Source organism: Lithobates pipiens, unplaced genomic scaffold, assembly GCF_037356315.1.
Source record: "Lithobates pipiens isolate NorthernLeopardFrog02 unplaced genomic scaffold, aLitPip1_a1.2 Scaffold_18, whole genome shotgun sequence".
In the NCBI taxonomy this organism is placed as follows: domain Eukaryota; kingdom Metazoa; phylum Chordata; class Amphibia; order Anura; family Ranidae; genus Lithobates; species Lithobates pipiens.
Window position 1 is genome coordinate 276,139,647 of NW_027507758.1, and position 14,992 is coordinate 276,154,638.

The 14,992-nt window shown below is 41.7% G+C and overlaps 1 protein-coding gene across 2 annotated transcripts in view; it reads left to right on the plus strand.

The window, feature by feature from the left end:
• TBC1D32 (TBC1 domain family member 32) overlaps positions 1–14,992 on the plus strand; it is a 448,964-nt gene that overhangs the window by 62,370 nt on the left and 371,602 nt on the right. For both annotated transcript variants that reach the window (XM_077487027.1, XM_077487028.1), the window contains exon 7: positions 13,139–13,217. In XM_077487027.1, coding sequence (XP_077343153.1) covers positions 13,139–13,217 — 79 coding nt within the window. The remainder of the gene's footprint in view (positions 1–13,138; positions 13,218–14,992) is intronic.

A 14,992-nucleotide genomic window follows, 5' to 3' on the forward strand; every position in this document is an offset into this window, starting at 1 on the left:
AAGCAACTGAATAATAAAAAAAAAAATGTTTAAAACAAGTAGCTACACTTTCCTATGGCTAGCAGCATAAGGAATACAAATGGTTAATGTCGATTGCAAGAATATAGTTCCACTTTAAGGCACAACAGTTAAACTGCACCTATGCAGTCACTCTCGTTGCCATTTAGCCTCAATTTTACATTTTTCTCACTTTGCTTACTGTTTTTTCACTGCTGAATTTATAGCCCCTGAGATGACACCCCTGAGATCAAGATACAAAATATGGGCCAATGTCCCACCGCAACCCCCTCCACTACTGGGTAGCTACCCACGACAAGACTGCAATTATGGGTCTTGAGTAATTCACAAGTGGCCAGCAACAATTCTAGGATTTAATGTATGTCAAACACAATGGGATTTTACATATTCTACTCAAGTCCTACATGTGGGTTTCAAAAACAGCATCACATTTAAAACAGTATTAAACTCAAAAGCAAACATTTATTATATTGCAGCTTATCATTTCATGTGATGACTGTAATAGTATGGTGGTGATCCAGCCAATAAATATTTTATTCAGAACAAGCTTTCCTGCAATTGTATTAGAGTGCCCCCCCCCCCCGCTCAGGGGGCTGACTTGTTGCCTCGTCGTTTCTTCTACAAGCGCACGGGAGTCCTCCGTTCTGGCATGACCTTTGCCGAACCTTCACTGCTCATGCGCCACTGACATCAGCGGCTGCATGCAGGGTGAGTATCTCCTAAATCGTGTAGGTTTAGGAGATATTCATTTTACTTACAGTGGTGTGAAAAAGTGTTTGCCCCCTTCCTCATTTCCTGTTCCTTTGCATGTTTGTCACACTTAAGTGTTTCGGAACATCAAACCAATTTAAACAATAGTCAAGGACAACACAAGTAAACACAAAATGCAATTTGTAAATGAAGGTGTTTATTATTAAAGGTGAAAAAAAAATCCAAACCATCATGGCCCTGTGTGAAAAAGTGATTGCCCCCTAAACCTAATAACTGGTTGGGCCACCCTTAGCAGCAACAACTGCAACCAAGCGTTTGCGATAACGTGCAATGAGGCTTTTACAGCGTCCTGGAGGAATTTTGGCCCACTCATCTTTGCAGAATTGTCCTAATTCAGTTACATTAGAGGGTTTTCGAGCATGAACGGCCTTTTTAAGGTCATACCACAACATCTCAATAGGATTCAGGTCAGGACTTTGGCTAGGCCACTCCAAAGTCTTCATTTTGTTTTTCTTCAGCCATTCGGTGGTGGACTTGCTGGTGTGTTTAGGATCATTGTCCTGCTGCAGAACCCAAGTTCGTTTCAGCTTGAGTACACGAACAGATGGTCGGACATTCTCCTTCAGGATCTCTTGGTAGACAGCAGAATTCATAGTTCCTTTTATCACGGCAAGTCTTCCAAGTCCTGAAGCAGCAAAACAGCCCCAGACCATCACACTACCACCACCATATTTTACTGTTGGTATAATGTTCTTTTTATGAAATGCAGTGTTCCTTCTACGCCAGATATACTTGGACACACACCTTCCAAAGAGTTCCACTTTTGTCTCATCGGTCCACAGAATGTTGTCCCAAAAGTCTTGGGGATCATCAAGATGTGTTGTGGAGAAATTGAGACGAGCTTTGATGTTCTTTTTGCTCAGCAGTGGTTTTCTCCTTGGAACTCTGCCATGCAGGCCATTTTTGCCCAGTCTTTTCCTGATGGTGGAGGCATGAACGCTGACCTTAACTGAGGCAAGTGAGGCCTGTAGTTCCTTGGACGTTGTTGTGGGGTCTTTTGTGACCTCTTGGATGAGTCGTCGCTGTGCTCTTGGGGTAATTTTGGGCGGCCGGCCACTCCTGGGAAGGTTCACCACTGTTCCATGTCTTCGCCATTTGTGGATAATGGCTCTCACTGTGGTTCGCTGGATTCCCAAAGCTTTGGAAATGGCTTTATAACCCTTTCCAGACTGATAGATCTCAATTACTTTCTTTCTCAATTGTTCCTGAATTTCTTTGGGTCTCGGCATGATGTGTAGCTTTTAAGAATCTTCTGGTGGACCTTACTGTGTCAAGCAGCTCCTATTTAAGTGATGCCTTGATTGTGAACAGATGTGGCAATAATCAGGCCTGGGTGTGGCTATAGAAATTGAACTCAGGTGTGGACAACCACAGTTATAGTATGTTTTAACAAGGGGGGCAATCACTTTTTCACACAGGGCCATGATGGTTTGGATTTTTTTTCACCTTTAATAATAAACACCTTCATTTACAAATTGCATTTTGTGTTTACTTGTGTTGTCCTTGACTATTGTTTAACCACTTTCAGACCGGACCATTTCGCTGGTAAATGACCAGAGGTCTTTTTACACTTTGGCACTGCGCTGCTTTAACTGGTAATTGCGCGGTCATGCAATGTTGTACCCAAACAAAATTTGCGTCCTTTTCTTCCCACAAATAGAGCTTTCTTTTGATGGTATTTGATTGCCTCTGCGATTTTTATTTTTTGCGATATAAACGTAAAAAGACCGCAAATTTTGAAAAAAAATGATATTTTCTACTTTTTGTTATTAGAAAAATCCAATAAACTCAATTTTAGTCATACATTTAGGCCAAAATGTATTCAGCCACATGTCTTTGGTAAAAAAAAAGTCAATAATTGTATATTTATTGGTTTGCGCAAAAGTTGTCACATCTACAAACTAAGGTACGTTTTCTGGAATTTACGCAGCTTTTAGTTTACGACTGCCTATCTCATTTCTTGAGGTGCTAAAATGGCAGGGCAGTACAAAACCCCCCCAAATGACCCCATTTTGGAAAGTAGACCCCCTAAGGAAATTGATAAGAGGCATGTTGAGCCCATTGAATATTTTATTTTTTTGCCTCAAGCGATTGAATAATGACAAAAAAAAAAATTTTTTTTTTTTTTTACACAAAGTTGTCACTAAATGATATATTGCTCACACATGCTATGGGCGTATGTGAAATGACACCCCAAAATAAATTCTGCTGCTTCTCCTGAGTATGGGGATACCACATATGTGGGACTTTTTGGGAGCCTAGCCGCGTACGGGGCCCCGAAAACCAAGCACCGCCTTCAGGCTTTCTAAGGGCGTAAATTTTTGAGTTCACTTCTCACTACCTATTACAGTTTTGAAGGCCATAAAATGCCAAGATGGCACAAAACCCCCACAAATGACCCCATTTTAGAAAGTAGACACCCCAAGCTATTTGCTGAGAGGCATGTTGAGTTCATGGAATATTTTATATTTTGCCACAAGTTGCGGGAAAATTACAAACTTTTTTTTTTTTTTTTTTTTTTTAACAAAGTTGTCACTAAATGATATATTGCTCATGCATGCCATGGGCATATGTGAAATGACACCCCAAAATAAATTCTGCTGCTTCTCCTGAGTACGAGGATACCACATATGTGGGACTTTTTGGGAGCCTAGCCGCGTACGGGGCCCCGAAAACCAAGCACCGCCTTCAGGCTTTCTAAGGGCGTTACAGTTTTGAAGGCCATAAAATGCCAAGATGGCACAAACCCCCCCCAAATGACCCCATTTTGGAAAGTAGACACCCCTAAATTTAGGGGTACACTAGTCAGACTAGGTAATAAATGGCGGGTGCCCTGAAACTATAAAAAAATAACTAACCAACCAGCGTCACCTGTAACAGTTATATGGTGATCACTGGTGAAAGGGTTAACTAGGGGGCAATTAGGGGGCTTTATGCGGTAGTATATGGGGGTCCCTGGCGCTATAAAAAGCTGCGGCGAACCTAAATACCTACCTGCCTAACTAGCGTCACCTGTGACACTAATACAGCGATCAGAAAAACGATCGCTTATTAGGCTGGGTTCACACTGGAGCGATGCGGGAACGCCACGAATGCGCGGCGGGTTCCCGCATCGCATGCCTCCCGGCGGCAGTTCACACTGCCCTATGCGAACTGCTGGGAGTGTCAGTGAAATGTTACTGACACCCCCAGATCAGTTCGCATATCGCAGTGCGATCTGCAAACTCGGATCGCATGGTGTGAACACCCATGCGATCCGATTCTGCTGCGGGCCAAAAAAAGGGTCCCGTGCGAATTTGCGGCGGGTGCGGCGGGTGTGGCGGGTGCGGCGAATGGCTGAACTCGAATCGCACAGAGATCGGATGTGATTTGCACTGCAGTGCGGTGCGAATCACATTCGTTCTCATAAACCGCTGCAATGTGAACCCAGCCTTAGTGACACTGGCGACGGGGGGTGATCACGGGGTTAAACCTTTATTGGGGGGGTTAGGGGGGTACATTAGAACTAAAGGGGGCTAACTCTAACTGCCCTAACAGTTATTACAGTCACAAATGACACCAATGCAAAAAAAAAAAAAAAAAATGACATTGGTGTCACTGTGACTGGGGGGCAGGGGTAATTGGGGGGGTGATCGGGGGGTAAAGGGGGGGTGTGAGTGTGCCTGGCATGTTCTACTGTGTGTGTAGAGTGTTGGTGCAACTTACTGATCCGCTCTCCTCCGTGTCGGAACGAAAAATACCGACACGGAGGAGAGAATACATCACTTCCTCTCCTGTGTTTACATTACAGGAGAGGAAGTGATGTCACCGGGGATTTCTATTCGTCGGGAGCGATCGCGAGGGGGTGGCCATGAATGAATGGCCGTCCCCTCGTCCGGGATCGCTCCCGTACGAATACCGACCGCCGCAGGCACCGGGCGGGGGCCCGATCGGGCCCCCGACCCGCGGGAGGCAAGGGACGTACATGTATGTCCTTATGCCTGCCCGTGCCATTGTACCGACGTACATCGGCGTGCGGCGGTCGGCAACTGGTTAAATTGGTTTGATGTTCCGAAACACTTAAGTGTGACAAACATGCAAAGGAACAGGAAATGAGGAAGGGGGCAAACACTTTTTCACACCACTGTACAGGTAAGCCTTATTATAGACTTACCTGTAGGTAAAAATGTCCAAGCGGGGTATACAACTGCTTTAACTGTGCATTAAATAAGAATTCCTGGTATGGCATTGAAAAGCTTTCTCGAGGTGGAGAGTGTGATGTTAACACTCCAACTCGTCTAATCAGATAACGATTTGAATGCATTGAAAAAATGCAAAGCATTCTGTGAATGGCACTCATGTTGTGTGGTCAGCCTTCTGGGCTCAAAGTGCAGCATATCAGGCTGGGCATTGGACCCAAAAGCCAGTGGAGATCACTTGATTACTAGTCGACTACAGTGATTTCCAGCTTCTAGAGGGATCCCACAGGTGCGATATATCTAAGCTGGTCCAATGTAAGGTTTTGGCTCCGTGGCTCACTGGGAGGCTGAGCCAGCTGCCAGTCAGGCATTTGGGATCTCTCCAGAGCCTGTATCTAGACATCAGCCGACATCAGACTTTAGCCTGTTGTTTGGCTGAATACGGGTTACAGGAGTGAAGAAAAAAGTACACTACTGTGATCCACAGGAGAAGTAAGGCCAAAAGAGCTTTGGCTCTTCTACTTCTCCTTTAAAGTGGTTCTAAAGACGATTCTTTAGTGGTACTAAAGAAGGTTTTTTACCTTCATGCATTTTATTGCTCCCTTTGATCCAGGGATGTTCACAATAGACTCCACTGTCTTGGGACTCTCCCTCCTCATTGGCTGAGACAACAGCGAGAGCCCATTGACTCCCACTGTTGTCAATCACAGCCAGTGAGCCAATGAGAAGAGAGTGGGGGGGGGGGGGCTGTCTTATGGACGCATAGAAAAGCGGCTCAGGAGCGAGCACACAACGGTGCCCCCAGGGCAAGCGGCACTGCTCGAGGGGGGAGAACCCAAGAGCGCTGGTAGGGAGCTCAGAAAAAAAGGATCGAGTGGCTCTGTGCACAAGCACTGCACAGAGCAGGTAAGTATAACATGTTTGTTATTAAAAAAACAAAACAAAAAAAAACAAAGCTTTAATACCACTTTAAGTATAGCATGTAAGCAACTATGAGTTTTATGTACAAAGCATGATGTTATGGCTCCTCAACCACCAATTGGGACCAGACCTGCGCTGAAAGATTAAATTTGATTTGTGACTACAGGGAAATAACTCATGTACACAGAACTTTTAAAAAAACACCAGCGCTGCTGCCAGGAAAAAGCAGCGTTAAAAACGCTCTGTTAGCTGTGTTTTTGATGAGTGTTTATAATCGATTACAGGCGTTTTTTTCCAAATTTTTTTGGGCGTTAGTGTTTTTTGACATTTTTTCATTAAAAACACTCCCTATAATGTAAAAACGCCAAATGCGGCTAAACGCTTGTTACAGTGCGGACACATAGGCTAACATGGAGGTGTGTTTAGCGGCAGTTAAATAAAACCTCAAACATCCCTAGCAGCATCTGTAAAAACATCCTGTGTGCATGAGCCCTAATTCTTCTAAAGAACATGATACCAAAGATTGATTAGATAATTGTGTTGTACCTCCTTGCTTTAATATCCATGTCACTAAAGTTTTAATTGTCTTAGTAAAACATGCAGTCATGGTTTGATAAGCTTCACAGTCATTTCAAAGCCATGCCCCTAATTATATGCATTTGTTTTCTGTTTTGTTTCATTATTACTGGTTTATTTTACTTTTTAATTTATAGTAATGTGTTAAAAATCCGGAAACAAAAAGTAAAGGATGGCTACTAAGTAAAACTTTTTTTTTTTTTTTTTTTTTTTTTTTTATAAATGTTAAATCACAAAATGTGTTATCCATGATGACAAGTCCACTATGAATCATTGTGTTTGATGTTGATGCAGATAATTAGTTCTTCGTTAATTGAATTAAAAAAAAAAAAGTAAATGTTTCCACATATCATTATTCATTAATCATGTTCAATGAAGTAATGGCTTACCATTTTTAAGGGTTCTTTGGCTCACAACAAATTATTCAAGACCGATCCATGTTTTTTTTTTTTTTTTTTTTTTGTCTGGTGTTTCTTTATGTGCCAGCTTTCCGTCATTATATATGGCTGCTTTTTCCTATCACTATAATACTGTGAGCTGTATCTTAAAACTCCAGTTTTTACTGCTAAACTTAAGCATTATTGATGCTGTCTGTGTGCTTGATCAATGCTTGATCAATATTTATACCCCATCCAATCATAATGTATTCCATAACATCACATAATGGCTTTCAGGGTCCAAGAACCTGTGCCTTAGAACCCCTTTTTCCCCATATATTGTCCTCCTTAGCTGTCATTCATTGCCAGTGGCAAACTACTTATGCACTTTTTTAATTTTTTTATTTTTGGAAGTAAAGAGGCTTAAGTTTCCCTTCATTTTTTTTCGATGGACATAGCCTAGATAATATAAGCCATATAACCATAAGGGGGCATTCTTTACAGTTCTAATTCTGCTTAGAAAATGCAGCGCAGGTTATCACAAGCATTGCTCAGTTTTATTACGATGCTTCTGGTAATGTTCTTATACCGCAGGATCAGATTATTGGTGGTATGGATCCAGACACTACCGCGACAGCTTTAGGACTCTATAATAAGTGCAACCGACTAGAAGTCAGCATCTTCGCTAACTTCATAAAACCGTGGAAAGAAAATCATTAAAAGCAGGTACATGCAGAGACATGGCACAGTAGTACAGTGTCTGCTAAGCTTAGACCAAATGTACTGTGACTTTTTGGTCTCTTTTGTGAAATTCCCCCTGCATTGGTCAAGAATGTCATTGTGCCAATTAATACATGTCACCTGCGTTGGTACTAGCAAGGGACTTGATTTGTGCTGCTTTTTTTTCCTGTGAAGACCTCCCATATGGGATTTTTTTTAACATTATTACTGTAAAGTAAAATTGCCCAGACAGCTCCAACCAGCGCTTTTCTTAGGTTTGGATAGACTTGAATAAATACAGTACTTATGTCACTTTTTCACTGTCCTGGATTTGTGCTACTTTGTTCCTGTAAATACCTAATTTATGTGACTTTTTTTATTTATTTTTTATTATTATTTTAAATTTGCCTTATAAAACAGATAACTCCAGCCCAAACTTTTCTTAGGTTTGGATAGACTGGGAGTAGACTTGAGTAAATACAGTAATTATGTCAAATTTCTTTTCTGCCCGTGATTTGTGCTGCTTTTTTCCTGTGAACACCCCCCATATGTGATTTCTTTTTATTTTTTTTTAAGTTATCACTATAAAATATAATTGCCTAGGCAGCTCCAGCCCAAACTTTTCTTAGATTTGTATAGTCTGGGAATAGATTTGGGTAAATAGAGTACTTGTGTCAAGTTTTTTTGTTTTTTTGTTTTGTTGTCTTTCGATTTGTACTGCTTTTTTTTTTCTTCCTGTGAACACCTCCCACATGTGATTTTATTTTTAAAGTTCTCACTATAATGCTGGGTTCACACTGCTGCGGTGTACGAGATCGGATGTGGTTCGCACCGCACTGCAGTGCAAATCACATCCGATCTCTGTGCGATGCGAGTTCAGCCATACAGATAGTATGGCTGAATTCGCATCGCATCCGGCCCAGACTCTCACAGGACCCTTTTTTTGGTCCGCAGCAGAATCGGATCGCATGGGTGTTCACACCATGCGATCCGATTCCTGTTCGAGTTTGCAGATCGCACTGCGATATGCGAACTGATTTGGAGGTGTCATTAACTTTTCACAGACACTCCCAGCAGTTCGCAGTGTGAACTGCCGCCGGGAGGCATGCGATGCGGGAACCCGCAATAGATTCGCAGCGTTCCCGCATCGCAGCAGTGTGAACCCAGCCTAAAGAAGAATTGTCTACATGGCTCCAGCCAAAACTTTTCTTTGGATAGACCAGAATAGACTTGAGTAAATAAAGTATTTATGTTAAGTTTATTTTTTTATTTTTTTCTTGATTTGTGCTGCTTTTTTCCTGTGTAACTTATGTAATTTTTTTTTTTTTTAACCACTTCAATACAGGGCACTTAAACACCTTCCTGCCCACACCAATTTTGAGCTTTTTGACAATGGCACAGTCATGCTACACTGTATCCAAATGAAATTTAAAAAAAAAATGTTTCCAACAAATAGAGCTTTCTTTTGGTGGTATTTGATCACCTCTACGGTTTTTATTTTTTGCTAAACAAATAAAAAAAGACAGAAAAATTTGAAAAAAAATAGTTTTTTTTGTTTCAGTTTCAAAACTTTGTAAATAAGTATGTTTTCTCCTTCACTGATGGGGCTGCACTGACGGGCACTGATAAGGTGGCACTGATGAGGTGGCACCAATGAAGTGGCACTGATGAGTTGGCATTGATGGATACTGATATGTGGCACTGATGGGCACTGATGGGTGGCACGGATGTGCACTGATAGGTGGCACAAATTGGCACTGATAGCTGGCACAGATTGGCATGGGTAGGCAGCATGGATGGGCATGGATGGGCACTGATAGGCGGCACGGATGGGCACTGATAGGCGGCATTGTATTGTATTATACTGTACTGATGGATGCCAATCAGGGCCAAACAATAATGCATGCCAATCAGTGATTCCCATTGCGGGCACTGATAAGCATCCATTGCGGGCACTGATTGGCATCCATTGTGGGCACTGACTGGCATCCCTGATGGTCTAGGGTGGCATACCTGGTGCTGGGCATCCCTGGTGGTCTGGTGGCGTCCCTGGTGGTCCAGTGTGGGTATCCTCGGGGGGGCTGCACTGATAATCGATCAGCACAGACCCCCCATCAGAGGAACAGCCGATCGGCTCTCCTCTACTCGCGTCTGACAGACGCAAGTGAGGAAAAGCCGATCATCGGCTCTTCCTATTTACACTGTGATCAGCTGTGATTGGACACGGCTGATCACGTGGTAAAGCGCCTCCGTCTGAGACTCTTTACCGAGATCGTAGTTGCGGGGTGTCAGACTGACACCCCGCAACAACGATCGCCGCGGTGTGCGCCCCCGGGGGGGAGGTGCAGCGGCTCAAAATCCTGATCACGTCATAGGACGTCCGGTCAGAATTTTGAAACCACTTTGCCGCCGTGTTTCTGCTATAGGGCGAACAGCAAGTGGTTAAGTTATCACTATGAAGTAGAATTGTGTACATGGCTCTATCCAAAACGTTTCTTAGGTTTGAATAAACTGAAAATAGACGTGAGTAAATACAGTAATTATGTCACTGTTCTTTTTTTATTTTTTTTCTCTTTCATTTATTGACGGACACAGCTCCATTAATCTTGACCGTAGGGTTATTACGCCACCTTCAGGAGAGGACTAGGCAGAACATGTAATACATGTGAAAAACAGCAGAACAGTACAGTTCCGCTCAGGGGTCACTGCCTTGATTTGTGCTGCTTTGTTCCTGTAAATAACTCCCATATGTGATTTTTAAAGTTACCCATATAAAGCAGATAGCTCCAGCCCAAACTATTCCTAGGTTGGGATAGATTGGGAGTACACTTGAGTAAATACAGTAACTATGTGAATTTTTTTTTCTGCCCTTGATTTCTGCTGCTCCCATTTGTGATAATTTTTTAATTTTTTTAAGTGATCACTATAAAGTCTAATTGTCCACATGGCTCCAGCCCAAACTTTTCTTAGGTTTGGATAGACTGGGAATAGACTTGAGTAAATACAGTACTTACAGTATCTCACAAAAGTGAGTACATTCCTCCCATTTTTGTAAATATTTTATTATTTCATTTCATGTGATAACACTGAAGAAATTACACTTTGCTCCAAATGTAAAGCAGTGAGTGTACAGCTTGTATAACAGTGGAGATTTGCTGTCCCCTCAAAATAACTCAACACACAGCCATTAACTGCTTCAGCCTGAAAGATTTTACCCCGTCAGGGCTGGGCTCAGCCCTTCCTCCTTTGAGCTGGTGGCTCAGCTGTCGCCAATTGCCAGCTCCTATCTCTCCACAGTGACCCACCTGTTGATGATATCCTGCTCTTCAGTCCTGCCTACTTAAGCTGCCCAGCCCAGATGATCTCCGCCTTCGCCTTGGTCAGCATCACAGAGACTATCTCCTGCATTCCTGTTAAAGACTTGCTTGGCTGACATTCCTTCTGGCTCCAGATCCTGCTTGCTATTCCACTACATGGATTTCTGGCTTGTCTGACTATCCATGCTGGTTACTGAACTTTGGCTATGTTTTGACTACGTTTTGTTCTATTTAATTTTATTATTAGACAAGTGTGTTCTGTCTTGGTCTGATTCATGGTTTCTGACAACCCCCCTTCCTTACCAGAGAACTTTTTACAATTCGGCACTGCGTTGCTTTAACTGACAATTGCGCGGCCATGCAATGCTGTAACCAAATGAAATCTGCGTCCTTTTTTTCCCCCACAAATAGAGCTTTCTATTGGTGGTATTGGATCACCTCTGCAGTTTTTATTTTTTGCGCTGTTAAAAAAAGAGCGACACTTTTGAAAAAAAAAATATTTTTTACTATAATAAATATCCCCCGATTTAAAAAAAAAAATAAAAAAAATGTCTTCATCAGTTCAGGCCAATATGTATTCTTTTTTGGTAAAAAAAATTGCAATAAGTGTATATTGATTGGTTTACGCAAAAGTTATAGCATCTACAAACTATGGGAAAGATTTATGGCATTTTTATTATTGTTATTATTTTTGTTTTTTTACTAGTAATGGCAGTGATCTGAGATTTTTAGCGGTATTGCCACGGACAAATCAGACACTTTTGACACATTTTTGGGACCATTGACAAATATACAGCTATAAAAATACACCAGTTACTGTGTAAATGTCACTGGCAGGGAAGGGGTTAACACTAGGGGCTGATTAAGGGATTAAATGTGTGAGTAAGAGAGGGGGTTAAATGTGTGAGTAAGAGAGGAGACATAGCGCTGTTCCTACATGGTAGGAGCAAACAACATGTCTGCTCTCCTCTGACAGCACAAGGATTTCGGGTCCCCCCCTGGTGGCCAAAAAGGGAAGGATGTACCCATATGGGGTTTTGCCCAGGAGAGACATTCTGCCGCAGTATATCTGCGTGAGCCGGTTAATTTCTAAACTGCTGGCAACAAAAGTGAGTACACCCCTAAGTGAAAATGTCCAAATTGCGCCCAAAGTGTCAATATTTTGTGGGGCCACCATTATTTTCCAGCACTGCCTTAACCCTCTTGGGCATGAAGTTCACCAGAGCTTCACAGGTTGCCACTAGAGTTCTCTACCACTTCTCCATGATGACATCATGAAGCTGGTGGATGTTAGAGACCTTGCGCTTCTCCACCTTCCATTTGAGGATGCCCTACAGATGTTCAATAGGGTTTTAGGTCTGGAGATATGCTTGGCCAGTCCATCACTTTACCCTCAGCTTCTTTAGCAAGGCAGTCTTGGAGCTGTGTTTTGGAGTCGTTATCATGTTGGAATACTGCCCTGCAGCCCAGTGTCCGAAGGGAGGGGATCATGCTCTGCTTTGGTATGTCACAATAAATAATAACATATTTACAAAAAATGTGAGGGGTATACTATCTTTTGTGAGATACTGTATGTCACATTTTTTATGCTGTCCTTGATCTGTGCTGTTTCTTTAAACACCTCCCATATGTGATTTATTTATTATATACATTATCTCTATAAAGCAGAATTGTGTAGATGGCTCCAGCTTATTTTATTTTTTTTGGCTAGATATATACACTTGGGTACACACAGTTCTTATGTCAAGTTGTTTGGTATCTGTGACGTGGTCCAGTATATTTCCCCTACAATTCCTGTCCCTGTCTCAGCAGCAGGACAAGAAATGTGGAGGGTGGGGGGGGGGGCGCAAGTGGTGGGAGACTTCTGCAGCATGTTTGGCAAGTACAGGATCACAATTTATATAAAATAATATGCAGAGTGATTGGAGGGAAGCTTCAGAATGGCAAATATGTTTTTAATACAAATTATGTGAGCAGACTGCAGTTCTTCTTTTAAGTCTGTCCAGTGGAGTCACAGAATGCAGTAAAAACCGAATTTTTTTTAGATTCCGTGCACACTCTACGAAAAAACAAATTTTCTCTGAAGTTGGGCTTTAAGGACAGTAGTCATTGTCAGCACCACATTATAGACTGTTCATGTTTTTTTCTTCTTCAGATTCGGAAAGTGAAGAGAATATAGATAAAATATTTCTTTCTTAAGTAACAACCTAGGTAGGGTTGTCAATAGATGAACACCGCTAATATATGTTGTTAATTTTAGGAAAGGATTCTACGTTTTTATGCCAAAACATTTTCTTCATCACCCCTGAATATGGCAAGAGAAGTCTATACAAGTTTAGGTATGTACTTTTTTTTCCCTTATCTGATTATATTACTACTATGTATTATGCATAGTATGAATTCAGTATGAAATGACAATGGTATATACCACTCAATAGCTTACCACGTTTTTAATTAAATAATAAGATAAGAGTATCCTTGACCTTTGGAAGGAGCCTTTATCTTTTGCATAGAACAATTCACTTCCCAAAGGCACTTTACAAGGCAGATGATGGACTAGAAATGGGACAATGCAGAGCATGTTTTCATTTTTCGCTATTCCTGTCAGATCATCCAGTTATGTAATTGCTTTTCTGCATTGAATCAACATCTCACCATTGAGATAAATGATCTTCATATGAGTATGCATTTCTCCTTCATTCATCTGTCAAAAATGGGAACAAAGGTTAGATTGAAACGAAGGCGTAACATATATATAGACAGCATCAAGGCCCTAATGCATTTTCCATATCTTTATAATTAGATAAATAATATAAAGTGTGCAAGAGCTACATAGAGAGATGTTCAGTGAAAATTACAAATATTCATATACGGCCTGTTCTAGTGTTTATTTAAGCTGATCCTGATATCGGCTAAAGCGGTTAACACATTTTTAGTTCTTTATTTACACCGGCATTTTTAATGCACCTTACAGTGTGAATATTGGCTTTACAGTTCATTCACTCAGATTGAGTGATAGTATACCGGGGTCTAAAAGGAAACATGCTTGCTTCCTGGGGTCTCTAAGATGATTTAGCACTGTGTGATGCATGCAGTGAGATTGGTTGGTCTGCTAATGCCCTTTTTTTTTTTTGCGATTTTTTTTTTTCCAGACTGATTTTGTCATAAACTGGTGTTTTATACACGCGGTCAGACAAAGTTGTCAGACAAAATCAGATCGTTCAGAACGTGATGACGTTTGTTCGTTATGACGGGACTACGTTGAGGCTAGTAGCCAATAGCTTTGGTCTCGTAATTTGATCTGAGCATGCGTGGCACTTTGTCCAATCGTAATTCTCTACAAACGATCGGAAAAAGTCAGATCGGATTTTTTTGACGGAAAATTTGAGATCCTGCTCTCAAATTTTTTCCGTCTGAATTTCTGATGGAAAAAGTCCGATAGAGCCCACGCACGATCGGATTTTCCGACAATATAATCCGATCGGACCTTTTCCATTGGAATTTCCGACCATGTGTACAAGGCATAATTCTGACCAAGAGCTGCTGTCAAGAGCTCAATATCTTGGGTGGACAGCCGTTGCCTGCAGGAATTTCTAGGCCAGATTTTTGAATACAGGCGGTCGTCTACTTACAAACATCTGACTTACAAACGACCCCTACTTAAAAACGGAGGGAGACAACAGGAAGTGAGGGGAAATCTACCCCTAGGAAGGGAAATTCTCTCCTGTAAGAGTTAATATGGGAAAAAGTGTCTCCACTGATACTTTATCACCAGTCCATGTTTCCCTAACAGCCCAAAATATTCAAAATCCAATTGTCATTGGTCATTGATTCAAGTGAGCTGCAATCTTCTGTACAGGGGCACAGACAGCAAAACAAATGTTACAGGGGTGATAACCCTTCCCTATGTTATCCAAAAAGCTTAACAATAGATTTTTTGGCTGGAGCTACACTTAAAAAATTGACCTGTTCCGACTTACAAACAGATTCAACTTAAGAACAAACCTACAGTCCCCATCTTGTTTGTAACTCGGGGACTGCCTGTAGTCTATGTAGACTATGGCTCAGGGTAATAGGGCTGCCAGGTGTGGCAAAACACACCCACACATCACTG